The sequence below is a fragment of the Pristis pectinata genome, chromosome 13 (genome assembly GCF_009764475.1).
Source record: "Pristis pectinata isolate sPriPec2 chromosome 13, sPriPec2.1.pri, whole genome shotgun sequence".
Classification (NCBI taxonomy): domain Eukaryota; kingdom Metazoa; phylum Chordata; class Chondrichthyes; order Rhinopristiformes; family Pristidae; genus Pristis; species Pristis pectinata.
Window position 1 is genome coordinate 31,701,740 of NC_067417.1, and position 12,939 is coordinate 31,714,678.

At 40.4% G+C, this 12,939-nt stretch overlaps 1 protein-coding gene across 2 annotated transcripts in view; it reads left to right on the top strand.

Annotated features, from left to right (window-relative positions):
• The first annotated feature begins 304 nt into the window (after nt 1-304).
• The window catches only part of nkd1 (NKD inhibitor of WNT signaling pathway 1), a 75,712-nt gene continuing 63,077 nt past the window's right edge, over nt 305-12,939 (top strand). For both annotated transcript variants that reach the window (XM_052028319.1, XM_052028320.1), the window contains exons 1-3: nt 305-511; nt 615-647; nt 778-902. In XM_052028319.1, coding sequence (XP_051884279.1) covers nt 487-511; nt 615-647; nt 778-902 — 183 coding nt within the window. In that variant the 5' untranslated portion in view covers nt 305-486. The remainder of the gene's footprint in view (nt 512-614; nt 648-777; nt 903-12,939) is intronic.

Here is a 12,939-nt window from a genome sequence, read left to right on the forward strand (position 1 = left end):
TCCAGCATTTTCCAGAGTTTGTTTTATGTATGTTAAAGTGTGCTGTGCCTGAGCGTGGATTGATGTTCCTCAATCCTTGGCTGCTGCTCTCGCCTGGCTGGAAGTGCTTGCTGGAGCCCTTTTATTTTGGAGACTGCAAAGGAACCAAGTTTCCTTTCATCTGCCGCCCGCCAACCAACAGTAAAAGTGGGGCCGGAGCCAGAAGTGCTGTAATCTCGGGGAGGTGTCAATCATGTCCCCTGGTGGGTGAAGTTTCTTTTTGTTGCCGCCTCTCTTCCCTCTGTGTGTGAGTGTGAGTGTGCGAGGGGGAGGGTTGTAGATCGGAGAGAAAGAGCTGGGAGCAGACCCGGGGATCAGTCGCTGTGCTGCAGGATGGAGAGAGGCTCCATCTAAACCGCCCGGAGCACGGAGAGTCCAGCTGAACCCGGACTATCCAGCACTCCAAATGTCCCCCAAACACGGGCAGATGCAGAAAGAACGCTAGACATGGGTAAACTTCACTCCAAGCATGGTAAGGGAGCAGTGATCAAAGCGATTATACTCGTTTTATTGTAAAAAAAAGTAACCCACATTTCTTTTTTTTCCTTCCGCTGTTTTACACCTCCACCAAGCAGCCGCCGTTTGTAAACCCAGAGAGAGTCCTGAAGGTAGGCACCTCTTCCTCTTAAACAAAAAAAAGTTCTGATGTTGCAAAACTTGCAAAAAAAAGTTCCGTCCATGTTTGGCCATCGCTGGCGTTGACTGGCAGGGAACTCACGGCTCTTTCTGTTGATCTAGGTGACAGCTTTGTGGTGAATGCCTGTCTCAGTCGGAAGGGGCTGGAGGAGTGGATCGTCAAACAGAAGAACGTCCCTGGACATCCGCAGGGCTTCCAGCGAGCCGGCTGCCGGCTCTCCACCACGGTAAGCGGCTCTAACCCCCCTCCACCCCCTTCCCTCCCCTCTCCTCCCCTATCCTACCCCAGCGCAGCCCGGCCCGGAGACCCCGCTCAACCTGCCTTCCAAGTAGACCGGTCCGGGAAGGAGATTCCTCACCTACTCCCCGTCCGTTCTCATTGTTAAAACTGGACATGCAGCTCCCCCCAGGAACCGCACTGTGTCTGATCTCAACGGGCATTTAACACTACCTTGGAGACAACATCTAAGGTAATATGTGGAACTACAAGTAGCTGTTGCCTGTTTCACTGAGAAACTGCAGAGAAACCACGTTCGCAATGGCGGGGGTTGGAGTGTATTGGAAGAACGGGCTGAATGGTACCAGTTGGTACAATGCGGCGGCCGCGATTCAGATGTCATATGGAAAGTGTTACAAGTTCCCATTTGTACACTCCTGTTTCCTTTGAACAGCTCGGCTGCTCAAGCTCAGAATCGATGTGTGATCTGAAAGATGTTCTTTTCATTCCCCCTCCCCACCTCCCCCCTCCCCAACAAAAAAAGTGTCCCGCAGATGTCTGCATCCTAGGTTTTCAGGGGAAGCGAGATCTGGAGTCAGTTTCTCCCAATGGTTTACTTGGGGGTGGGGTGGAAGAAGAGAGGGCTGTTTGAAAAGCTAAGACAGGCGCCAGTAGTTTGGGAAAAGTCCAGGTGATCACTGAAGAAAATATTATTTAAAGAGCTTGCCCCGCGGTTTTACAAATGTACTCAAACTAGAGGATATTTTTCTTACATCAAAGGAATTGGATTCTGGCAGGATGCCTGGTAGACTGAGATGTACATCTCTTCAGAGCTCCGTATTGTAACTAAGTGTGATTTTAATGTCTGGTGTTTTCCTGGGATAGACAAATCGGATGTGTGTCCAGAGCATGTAGTAATTTTGTTGTCTCTTTTCAATGTTCTGTCTTGTCTTTGTAATTTGCTCTGGGATGATGGCACATACTTTATCTTACATTCAAGTAAAATGTAATAAAATGCACATCATTTGAAGTGAATGAAACCTTAAAGGAAAAACAAGAAGGAGGCTTGGTCATTATCTGTGCAAAGACGAGTGTTGAGGCTGTGACTCAGATGTCATTGTCGAGTGAAAGCTTTGAAGTTGTTACAATTAATCCTTTGGAAACTTGGAAAATGCATTTGTGTTGTCTGAGTGTGTTGATAACTGCAATATCAAAGGCAGGTTATTTAAAATTCAATAACAGTTTGCTTTATGTGTTCTTTTAATATATTTATACATCTGACACAATCATTAGATTTAATTGGCAATTTTTGACATTTAGGTACTACTTATATTTGTTCTTCATTAGTTTTCTGTATAGTATAATGTTTATTAGTTGTTCACCGTGGAGATTTATGATATTTAAAGTGGCTGATGCTTTTAGTTACTTTAAATCACTGTAATTACTTGTTTTAAATTCTAAAGATATCCAATCAAATGAAACTTGCCCAGAATGATGATAATTGGTTGATAAACCTGGCAACTCCAAATGGGTTTGAATGGCTATTAAAGCTGGCTGTAATAAGGCTGCTTGGAATTTGCTCTAATCCTGCATCTGGTCCACTTCTTGGTGAATGAATGGATTACAGGAGACGGATTCACACGTGGAGCCAAGAGTTTCTTGGCTGCTGCAGATTTCTTACCACTGGGAGAAGGGTTTTCTTTTTAAAGGGCCCTTGTGCCTCCTCCCCCCACCCCCATCTCACCCCTCCCTTTGCTCATGTGCTAATAAAAGAAAGAAAAGGAGAAAATAATTCATCTGCTTGAGCTGGGTTCTTGTGAATGGAATGAAACTGTATCTTGAGTTCCTGCAGAGTGTTGGATGAAAAGTAGCAGAAGCCATGTAACAACAGCCTCCTGACAAGCAATCTGAGGATCTGCAAATTCCATTCCCAACTTTGTTAGCTTTGCCCATTAGTGCTGAATGTAATGATGTATAATTTTCCCATCCATAGATGTATGATGCATTTCAATTATAGAAATCAGATGTCACTCAGCATTCATCATCCCATGTATGTAAAACCAGAAATTCAAAATGAAAAATATTTCAAAAACAGAAAAAAATCCATTTATAATAGGAACAGAATAGTGCAAAGAATTTTTTTTATGACTTTGCTTTAACTCTATTATAATTCTGTGGTGCTGTCAGTCTTACTTATGGAATAAAAATCATGGGGAAGGTGTCAAACTATAGTGCTCTGTTGTTATTTAATGCTGTTGTAAGACTCCCTGGGGGCTCAGTGAGTAAATCTACACCACCTGGTATAGTACAGGGGCAAGCAAAGCTTGAAAGTCCCAGGCTTTTTTTCTTGTCTGTCTTGGATTAGCTGATCATAGCTAAGGCAAAATGGAAGCACCATAAATCTGTATTTCTGGGGTAGGGAATTTCTCAAAATCCATGAAACTTTTTTTTGATCTCTCTCCAATCAGTCTTACTGCAAGCTCTGTGTATGGAAGAATAAATAAAAGGAGGATCAGATGTGGAGGTGATGCACTAATGTTCCACAAACCCTCAGTATTTGCTGCCTAAATTCAGACTTGTAAAATGACCACTTGGGCAATAGACTGAAAAAATACCGGTGAATGCAGAACCATTGCCTGCCATGTTGGTGCCTTTATGAGAAGGCAATGAATTTATAGGCTATTTCTCTCCGTCACTAGTGCAGCATCTACTGTATTTTTGCTATCTGCTTTAATAGGGATCCCTAATTATTGTGTCCACACACAATGCAGAGCAAAAGGAGAAGCAGGTACATGTACAGTTATTTGCATGGTGTCCGTGCACTTTCAGCTCAGCTAATGAGATTTTTAATATTGAAAGAAGTGCCCATTAGTTCTGACAGATAAGTAGCATTACTGAGAGCATTGAATGTTCAAGAAGCAATCTTTTTAGTTCACTTTTGTTATTTAGTTAAATTGTAAATTGAATAGTGCTGGCAAAGTGCCTATCATAAGGTCATATTATAAGGGGTAAAGTGAAAATTTGTGTTGTATATTGAGTGATGAAAAAAAGTGACCCACCAGCAGCACATGAAGGAACGCGCTTTCTCTCTCCCAATCCACACTCATTTTCCGAATCCATGCTTGGGTCAGATATTGTGAAACACTGCAGCTGCCTTCTGTTAGTTTCTTGCAGTGAGCGCTTTGTGTAGTTGTACAGGTTTATAGGGACATGTGCTTTTGGACAACAAAGCATTTTCAATGAAGCGTTGTTGCTGTGGTGAGGAATTTTTGGAAGGTTAAGCTCCTGAATAATTTGTTGCAAAAATTGTCAGCTGAACTCTAGGTACGCTTTGTACTGTATCAAAGTTTTCTTATTTTTTCAGAAGGTTTCCTCCACCTCCACCCAAAAGTTATTCATTTGTTTTGCTGATTCAAAGGTTGACCAAACCATGATGAAATTATGATAAAAATTAAATACATATTTCTCCTGCAAGTATTTTACTTTATATGCCCCGTGATCCTTTCAATTGTGGATTAAGTATGTTGGAGAATTAAGTAACATTGTGATCTTAAAGTACAATTTCATTCAAGTTCCAGATGTTTTTACCATTGGCAATAATGGTTACAATTATATTTCATATCCATGCTGTGTGAAGGAGATAGATCGTAGCACTAACATTATTTGTGTAGTTAAATAATTGAAAAGCACTCACACATTGACAGTATGAATGTTTCCTCCTTCCATTCAGAAAGCTGGCAAACATTAATTTCCTTTCATGTTGTAGTCAAACTGCAGTATTTGTTTAAAATAAACTGCAGTTCAAAAAATCCTTGGAAAAATCAGTAGGTCAGAGAGCATCTGTGGAGAGGGAAACAGTTAATGTTTTATGTTTCCAGTATCCACAGTATTTTAACATGCAGTAGAAGGCGACCATTTATGGAGTTCTCAGTACTTTCTGCTAAAACTAAGGTGATGTCAATGTGGTAGAAGAATCTCATTAACCAACCATTTTCCTGGCATTGCCTCATTCAAACACCACCATAAATCATGTAATCACTGGGACCACTGTATAGTGGGAAGGGGTCCAAAGTCACCGTATAATTTGCGGGAAGGCACTTGATCTTAGTTGAACGTCAGTGAAACACTTTAGTTGTATCACAGTATGGGTAACTTTGAAGGGAGCATGCACGAGGCCATTTGAAATATTTTAAAATAACAGCTGCTGGAAGTGAAAAAACTGGAATTTTTATTTTACACTGCATTCCGTCTCTCCCTCCACTTTTCCTATTCCCTGTTTGTGGAACTGCAGTTTTTTCTGCACTCTGAACAATTGAGAAGGATCGATAACGTTATTCTAAATATTTATTATTTTATGTGATGCATTGTTTAACGTCTCAGTGATGACAGTAAGTTGGTATGTTCTTGATGGTGTTATTTGGATACTTCTATTACTTAAGATGGCATTTATCCACACAAATGATCAAACTACCATCAAGCGAATGTTTTTCACTGCGTATCCCATTGCATATCTTTGTAGAAATCCATTAACCGACCTTGCTGAAAGGTCAGAAGGATTAACCAGGTTGAGTTTATATTTGCTATAGTGTCCGGTAGCAGAGGCAATACTGTAGCATCCATTTAAAGAGAACTTGGGTTTTCAGAAAGTGACTGGTTCCTACCATTGGTAGTAAAATCTTTTTGTAGCAATTTTACATGAATGGAGATGAAGTATGTGAATTGTCCTTGGAAGATCCTTTAAGTAGAGCATTGTGTAAAGTTACAGTTTGTGCAGATAGTTTACTTATTATCACATTAAATTCAGCCTATAGCATTGAAAATACATTTTGAAAATATGCCAGTGCGGAACTGACTGTGTCTAGTATGGATTTATCTAGTTATTTACAATGCACAGATTGTAAAGGAATCATAGAATGAAGAATATTTAGACCTTCATGCTTGTGCAGGCACTCTGAAATTCCCAAATCCATGATCTTTCTTTATAGATCTGCAGATGTTTCCTCTTCAAGTATTCTAGGGACTGTACAGATAAAATGGATCTAAGTATTTCACAAGTGACATTTTTATGTAGTGGGGTTGTATGTAGTGGGGTTCCACAGGACTTATTGGTGGTCTTTTTTTTTGTTGAAAAAATATATATATGTATGTGTGTGTGTATACACACACACACACACACACACACACGTATGTAATTTGGACTTAAATGAAGGGGACTACAATTAGGAGGTTTGTTGACAAGAGCAAAATTTCCATTGCGGTTGATGGAAGTTTAAGGATGCAGGAAGATATCAGAAGTGAACACCAAAGTGACAAGTAGAATTTATCTAGAGAAGTGTGAAGTAATGCATTTGGAGAGGCAAATAAGGCAAATGGATGGACAATAAATGATAGAATACTGAGACGGTGGAGGAACAGGTGAAGCACTGATCCATGAAAGTCTGAGAAGAGGTAGATGTTATGGAGGCAAATGAGACGCTTACTGAGTACAGAATTCAAGAGCAGAAGGCCATATTAGAACTGTATAAAACACTTGTTAGACCACAGGTGCACAGTTCTGCCTGTAACACCACAGGGTAGATGTGATGCTACTCAAGAAAGTGTAGGGCATTCTTCTGAGAATGTGGCAAAGCCTGGAGAATTATAGTCTTGGGGAAGGATGGTTTAGGTTAGGGTTGTTTTCTCTGGATCTATATTTTTTGAAATGTAAAAGAATGAGGGGTGAGCTTATGGAAACATATAATATCTTAAGGGGGAATGACAGAGTAGATGTTGAGATGTTTCCCAGAGTGGGAGAGTCCCAAGATAATGATGCAGTCATTTAAAACTGAGAATGGAGCACATATAACTTTTGGATAAACAGACCTGCAAAACATGATGGCTGGAATTAAGTTTCATTTGTTCACTTGAGTTCTGCGTATGTTAATGGAGGCTGATCCCATGAAAAATACAGTAAATGATAATAGAGAATTTGAAATATAACTTTAAATTATGAATTAGACAAGGGATGGGAATCTTATATTTAAAAGTAAGTGAATACATTTGGATTAGTACTGGGGAGTTCATTAGATTCATCAATAATGTGGTGGAAGCAGAAATCCTGAAGCCATTACATTTAAGCAATGGTTTGATGTTGCAATGATAAACTGGGGGATGTTTCATTTGGTTTATCCTGTCCAGGCTGTCCAACAATTGGCCTTTGGTTAACACTGCATCCTAGTTCTTGATACATAGTTTTGTTGGGTGTAGCTCTTAAAGTGCTCACCACTGGTAACGGCTCTATTGCCTTTTAGATGGTAAATTCTAGCTCCTGGCAGTCACAACTCAATGAATGAGACAGTTTTTTTTTCTCAACTTCTGTCTATCTTTCTAACGATTAACTTAAACCAAGTTAATAAACTAATGCAGATCAAATAATTTTTCTCATCCAAAATCTTTATTTCCCCTTGGGTGTAATATTTTGATGTGGGAGGAACTAGCATTCATTTCCAAAACTTGTGTTTGAAGTACTTTATTTTCATCTTGTGTTTTTGATTTGTGCAACAATGAAAAGGCAAGAAGTTTTATTGAAACTTTTCATCTGGTTTCTGTTAACATTCATGCCTTTCCACTTTGTTATTCTTCAGCAAGTATCTATGTTGCTAAAAGTCGGTAGTAGTTAGCCTCTAATTTACCTTCAGGTTTGGGAGTCTGTGCAGAATTACTTAGAATCTGCACCGGCAAAACAATCCGTTTTGCCCACCTACTCTCTGCTTGTGTTCATGAGCCACTTCCTACTCCCAAGTACTTTTTCTTTTCTTACTCCCAACTTCCCATATTTCCTTATGACATTGAAGGAGGCCATTCAGCCTATCGAGGCTATGGCAGCACACAGAGCAATCCATTACTCCACTAATTTTTCCCTGTAATCTGCTCTCCCCACATTCCCATTAATTTCCCCCAGGTCCTACCAGTTACTTGTACAACAGGGGCAACTTACAATGACCAATTAATCTGTCAACCTGCACATCTCTGGGATGTGGGAGGAAACCGGAGCAACCAGAGGAAGCCCGCACGGTCACAGGGAGAATGTGCAAACTGCACACAGATAGTACCAGAGGTCAGGGTTGCAGGAGCTGTGGGCAGCAGCTTGGTCAGTTGTGCCACTGTGTTGCTCATACTCTTCTACTTCCTTCTTCCAAAACCTCCCTCTAAATGTCCCAGCACTGCCTGAATCTCACCTTCTCACCAGTTCATGCTGCTGTGTAACATAATTAGGTTATGGCTGTAAAAGAGCTGGCATATTCTGCTGATTTTCACTCATGCTTCATTAGGATTAAAGCTGCACCATAATTTTGTACAAGATATTTAACTTGAGGATGTTTGATAGATTAAATAAGGAGAAACTGTTTCCCTCAGCGGATGGCTCAGTAACCAAAGGATAGCAGTTCAAGATAATTAGCAATAGCACCAGAGGGGAGGCAAAGAGAAATCTTTTGATTTGGATATAAGAACAATTTGGAAGTGATGTGGGGGAGTGGGTCTAATTGGGTACCCCTTTCAATGAGCCAGCATGGATATGATGGGCTGATGGGCTGATTGGCCTCCTGTGGTGACTTTGTGAAGTCTGTTTTGGGGATTGGTATCAATGGAGCATGGGATGTGGCAGCTTTACAGAATGGAGATCAGTTCCATAATTTCATGGGTGATGTATTACTGATGTTGAAAGCTGCTACCAAACATTTACAAGCAAAAAAATGGTTATTGAAGGAGTAGTTTCTTTCAGGTCAGCTTTCTACCTCCCAGCTATATATGCAGTAAAGTGAATGTGACTTTAGATTTCTTTTGCATTTTCTGGTTAAAAGAATGCACACACGTCTTGAAAAGATACTGCCACAAGCAGAAATGTACTGGCTTCAGTAAAAGAAATTCAAAGCCTCCACCAGTAAAATGTAGTTGGTAGTTTACCATTCTAAATCAGTGAGATTTGCATTATACAAAACTGCACCATATATGAATACACACATATGAATGATTGATTCAACAAGGCTGTTTTTCAGCTATTTTCAGTATTGCAGTGATTTTGAAATATTTGAACTACCCCCTTGCTAATTTCTCTGCTGATGCTGGTGATATGCATGGTAGTTTTGTTTCCTTGAAGTTCATTCTTGAGCTATGGGTATCACTGGTAAGGCTGATATTGCTCGGAGATACCAGTGGACTGTCAATTTGAACTGCTACTGTCTATGCTTTCACAGTTAGGTACGGAGGTCACTTTCAACCTGTTAAAGTTTATGAAAGCTCCATTATCTGGTAGATATCTAGTAGCTATGAATAGGTTGCCTTATAATATTGAACACATTTAAGAAATGGCAAGCTTTGAGAAGGGCCACAAACATAATAAATGGAGCACTGTCAAAATGACTTCTGATATGTCAGTATTCTAAAATTACTGTTCCTTGTAAAAATATCCCAAGGAAGGGTGGGGGAAGAAGAATCCTTTCAAATATGCCTTTTAGAGTAGGTCTTAATAGGATTGCAATTGTTTTTACTTTTTCAAACTATCGTCCCCCTTTGAATGGTTGAATATTTTGCAGCTCCCAGTGAATGGCAGATATTCTGCTGTTACAGATGTACTCCCAACCATCAAGTACGTGCCTTGGTGTCCTCAATTTTATTGAGAGAAAGACTGAGATTTGATTTGACTCTTGAAACTTCAGATTTTGTGCCTGCTTTTGGAGACTAAGAAACATGTAGGGATTTGTAATATTGGTATGGTTTTGACAGCAGCGAGCTGATCAGAAACATGGATGTTGTTAAGTTCTGCTAGTGTTTGCATTTAGGAAAGGACGTTCTTTTATTTGAAATAAGGATATAAGGAGGCTACAAAGGAATATAAATATGTTAAGCAAGTGGGCAAAGATCTGGCATATAAAGTGGGAAAATGTGAAGCTGTGCATTTTGGCATATAAAACAAAGAAGCACATTAAAACAAGAAGCACACTATTCTAAGTGTAGAGAGATTGCAGAGCTCTGAGATGCAGTGGGATCTGAGTATCCTAGTGCATGATTTGCAAGAGGTTAGTATGTAGATAAGGCAAATAGTTAGGAATACTGACAATATATTATCATTTATTGCAAATAGGATTGAATACAAAAATAGAGGGTTTATGGTTCATTTATATAGGGCACTGGTGAGACCACTTCTGGAGTACACAGTATTGGTCTTCTTATTTAAGGAAAATTAGAGTCACAGAGTGATACAGCATGGAAACAGGCCCTTCAGCCCACCTTGCCCATGCTAGCCATTAGGTACCTATCTCTGCTAATCCCATTTCCTCGCACTTGGCTTGCAGCCTTCTATGCTAATGCATTTCAACTGCTCTTCCAATATTTAAATGCCTTGACTGTCTCTGCTCCCACTACCCACTCAGGCAGTGAGTTACAGATTTAAACAACCCTCTGGATGAAAAAAATCTTCCTAAAATCCCCTATAAATATCCTATCCCTAACCTTAAACTGTGTCCTCTGATCATTGACATTTCTGCTAAGGGGATAGGTTTCTATCCGATCTCTGCCCCTCATAATTGTGTATACCTAAGTCACCTCTTAGTCTCCTCCACTCTAAAGGAAACAAATCTGGCTTATGCAGTTCCTACTCATAGCTGAAAAGCTTCAACCCAGCAAACATCCTGGTGAATCTCCTTTGGACCCCCTCAAATGCAGTCATGTCCTTCCTGAAGTGTGCTGGCCAGAACTGTACACAGTACTCCAGCTGTGGCCTAACCATTGTTTTATTGAGTTGTATAATTATCTCCCTTTCATATTCTTTGCCTTGGCTAATGAAGGCAAGTATCCTGCATGTCTTCTTTACCACCGGATCTACCTGTGCTGCTGTCTTCAGGGATCCCTTGAATATGTACACCAAAATCTCTCTATTTATCAGTATTTCTTAGGTTCCTGCCATTCTCTATCTATATCCTAGCCTTCTTAGTCCTCCCAACATGTAACACCTCACATTTTTCAGGATTAAATTTCACCTGCCGTTTCTTTGCCTGTCTTACCATCTGCTCAATATTGTTCTGTTACTGAAGACTGCCAACAATGCCAACAAACTTCATGTCATCTGCAATATTCACATCCAGGCCGTTAATGTAAATAACAAATAGCAAGGTTCTGAGCACAGATCCCAATGGTATTCCACTAGTTACATGCTTCTAATCACAAAAAATCCTTCAACCATCACTCTCTGTTTCTGATCCATGCCAGTTTCTGATGCAACTTGCCAAATTCTCCTGGATTTCACGGGCTCTTATCTTTTGGACCAGTGTTCCATGTGGGACCTTGTCTGAGGCCTCACTGAACATTATCTACATACTTAGTCATCTTTGTGAAAACATCATCTGCCCTGCCCACGGAGCGGCACAGTAGCGTAGCGGTTAACGCGACGCTATTACAGCGCCAGCGATCGGGGTTCGATTCCCGTCGCTGTCTGTAAGGAGTTTGTATGTTCTCCCGTGTCTGTGTGGGTTTCCTCCAGGTGCTCCGGTTTCCTCCCACATTGCAAAGATGTACAGGGAGGTTAATTTGGGTTTCAAATGGGCGGCGCAGACTCGTTGGGCCGGAAGGGCCTGTTACCACGCTGTAAATAAAATTTTTTTAAAAATTTAAAAAATTCAGTCGAATTAGTCAGTCAGAACTATCAATCCTCCCCCATCTCCAATTGCTGATTAATCTTGTCACTCAGATTTTTTTTTCCCAATAAATTCCATGCCACTGTTGTTTAATTTATCGGCAGCAGTTCAGTGAAGGTTTACTACACTAAAACCAGGAATGGGTTGCTTGTCTACGGAGGAAGGGTTGAAGAGGCTAAACTTGCATCTGTTGGAACTTAGAAGATTGAGAGAGGACTTGATTGAAACATATAATATCCTGACAGGAATTGACCAGATAGATGTGGAGAGGATGTTTTTTCTTAAGGGAGAATATAGAACTTGGTGGGGGGTGGTGGTCATGATTTAGAAATAAGAGATTGCCCTCTTAAGACAGAGATGAGATGAATTTGTTTCACTCAGTGCATCATGGGCCATAGAGCCACAGGTCCTGGGACTACTTCCTCAAAGAATGGCGGAGCAGAGTTTTGGAAAACATTTAAGGCAGAGGTAGATAAGAAATCTGATAAGCAAGAGGGTGAAAGGTTACTGCTGGTCGTCAGGACTGCAGATTTGGAGTTATAATTACATAAACTGTGATCTTATTCAATGATGAAGCAGTTTTGACAGGATGAATGGCTTATTCATTGCTACTAACTCTTATTGGTTCATGTGAAATCCTGACTAACATGTTAGGCAGGATGCAGACCATCAATATACATTTTATTATTTTTACTGAATCTCAAATGGAAATGCAGTTCAGTCAGTTGAGGCAGGGATCTCAATGAAAATGCACAGGATTCTGTGGAGCAGCTGCCACCTGCATATTAGCCTTGTGTGAATCATGCACTAGGACACCCAGATGCTATTCCAAGTCCATTTTTCTTGGGATGATGTACAGGAACTGAATATGTAATAGAGCCTTGATGTATGCATTTCAAGCTTGGAATATCAAAAATACAAATTCAGTGGTGGAAGGAATAAAAATTAGATAGATAAAAGTTTGTTTAAAGGATACGTCCTGTGGGTAGACCCAGATCATAATGGGTTTAAATGCACTTATCTTTTGTGGGGGTTCCATATGGGAACCATCAGCATTGCCCTCCTAGTGGTCAGCTCATCTCTGACTTCATTGGAGTCTGGGGGTCAGAAATGAGGTGGAGTTCAGATGCTGGCACATCTGACTTCCTGCCCCACCACTGGTCTCAGCACTGATGAGCATGCATGTCCTGTCCTAGAGGGCTGAATGCAGTCTGTATTCAGTCCTTTGACCTCATACCAACTATGATTGGTGTATATTGCTTGACCAATGGGATCATTGATCTTAATAGGGTAAGTGGAGGTAAATGCGTTTGCTATTTTTTTACTTTGTTTAGTAACTTCTAGTACTTTAGTTATTTTTTCTATTTTTTAAAGATT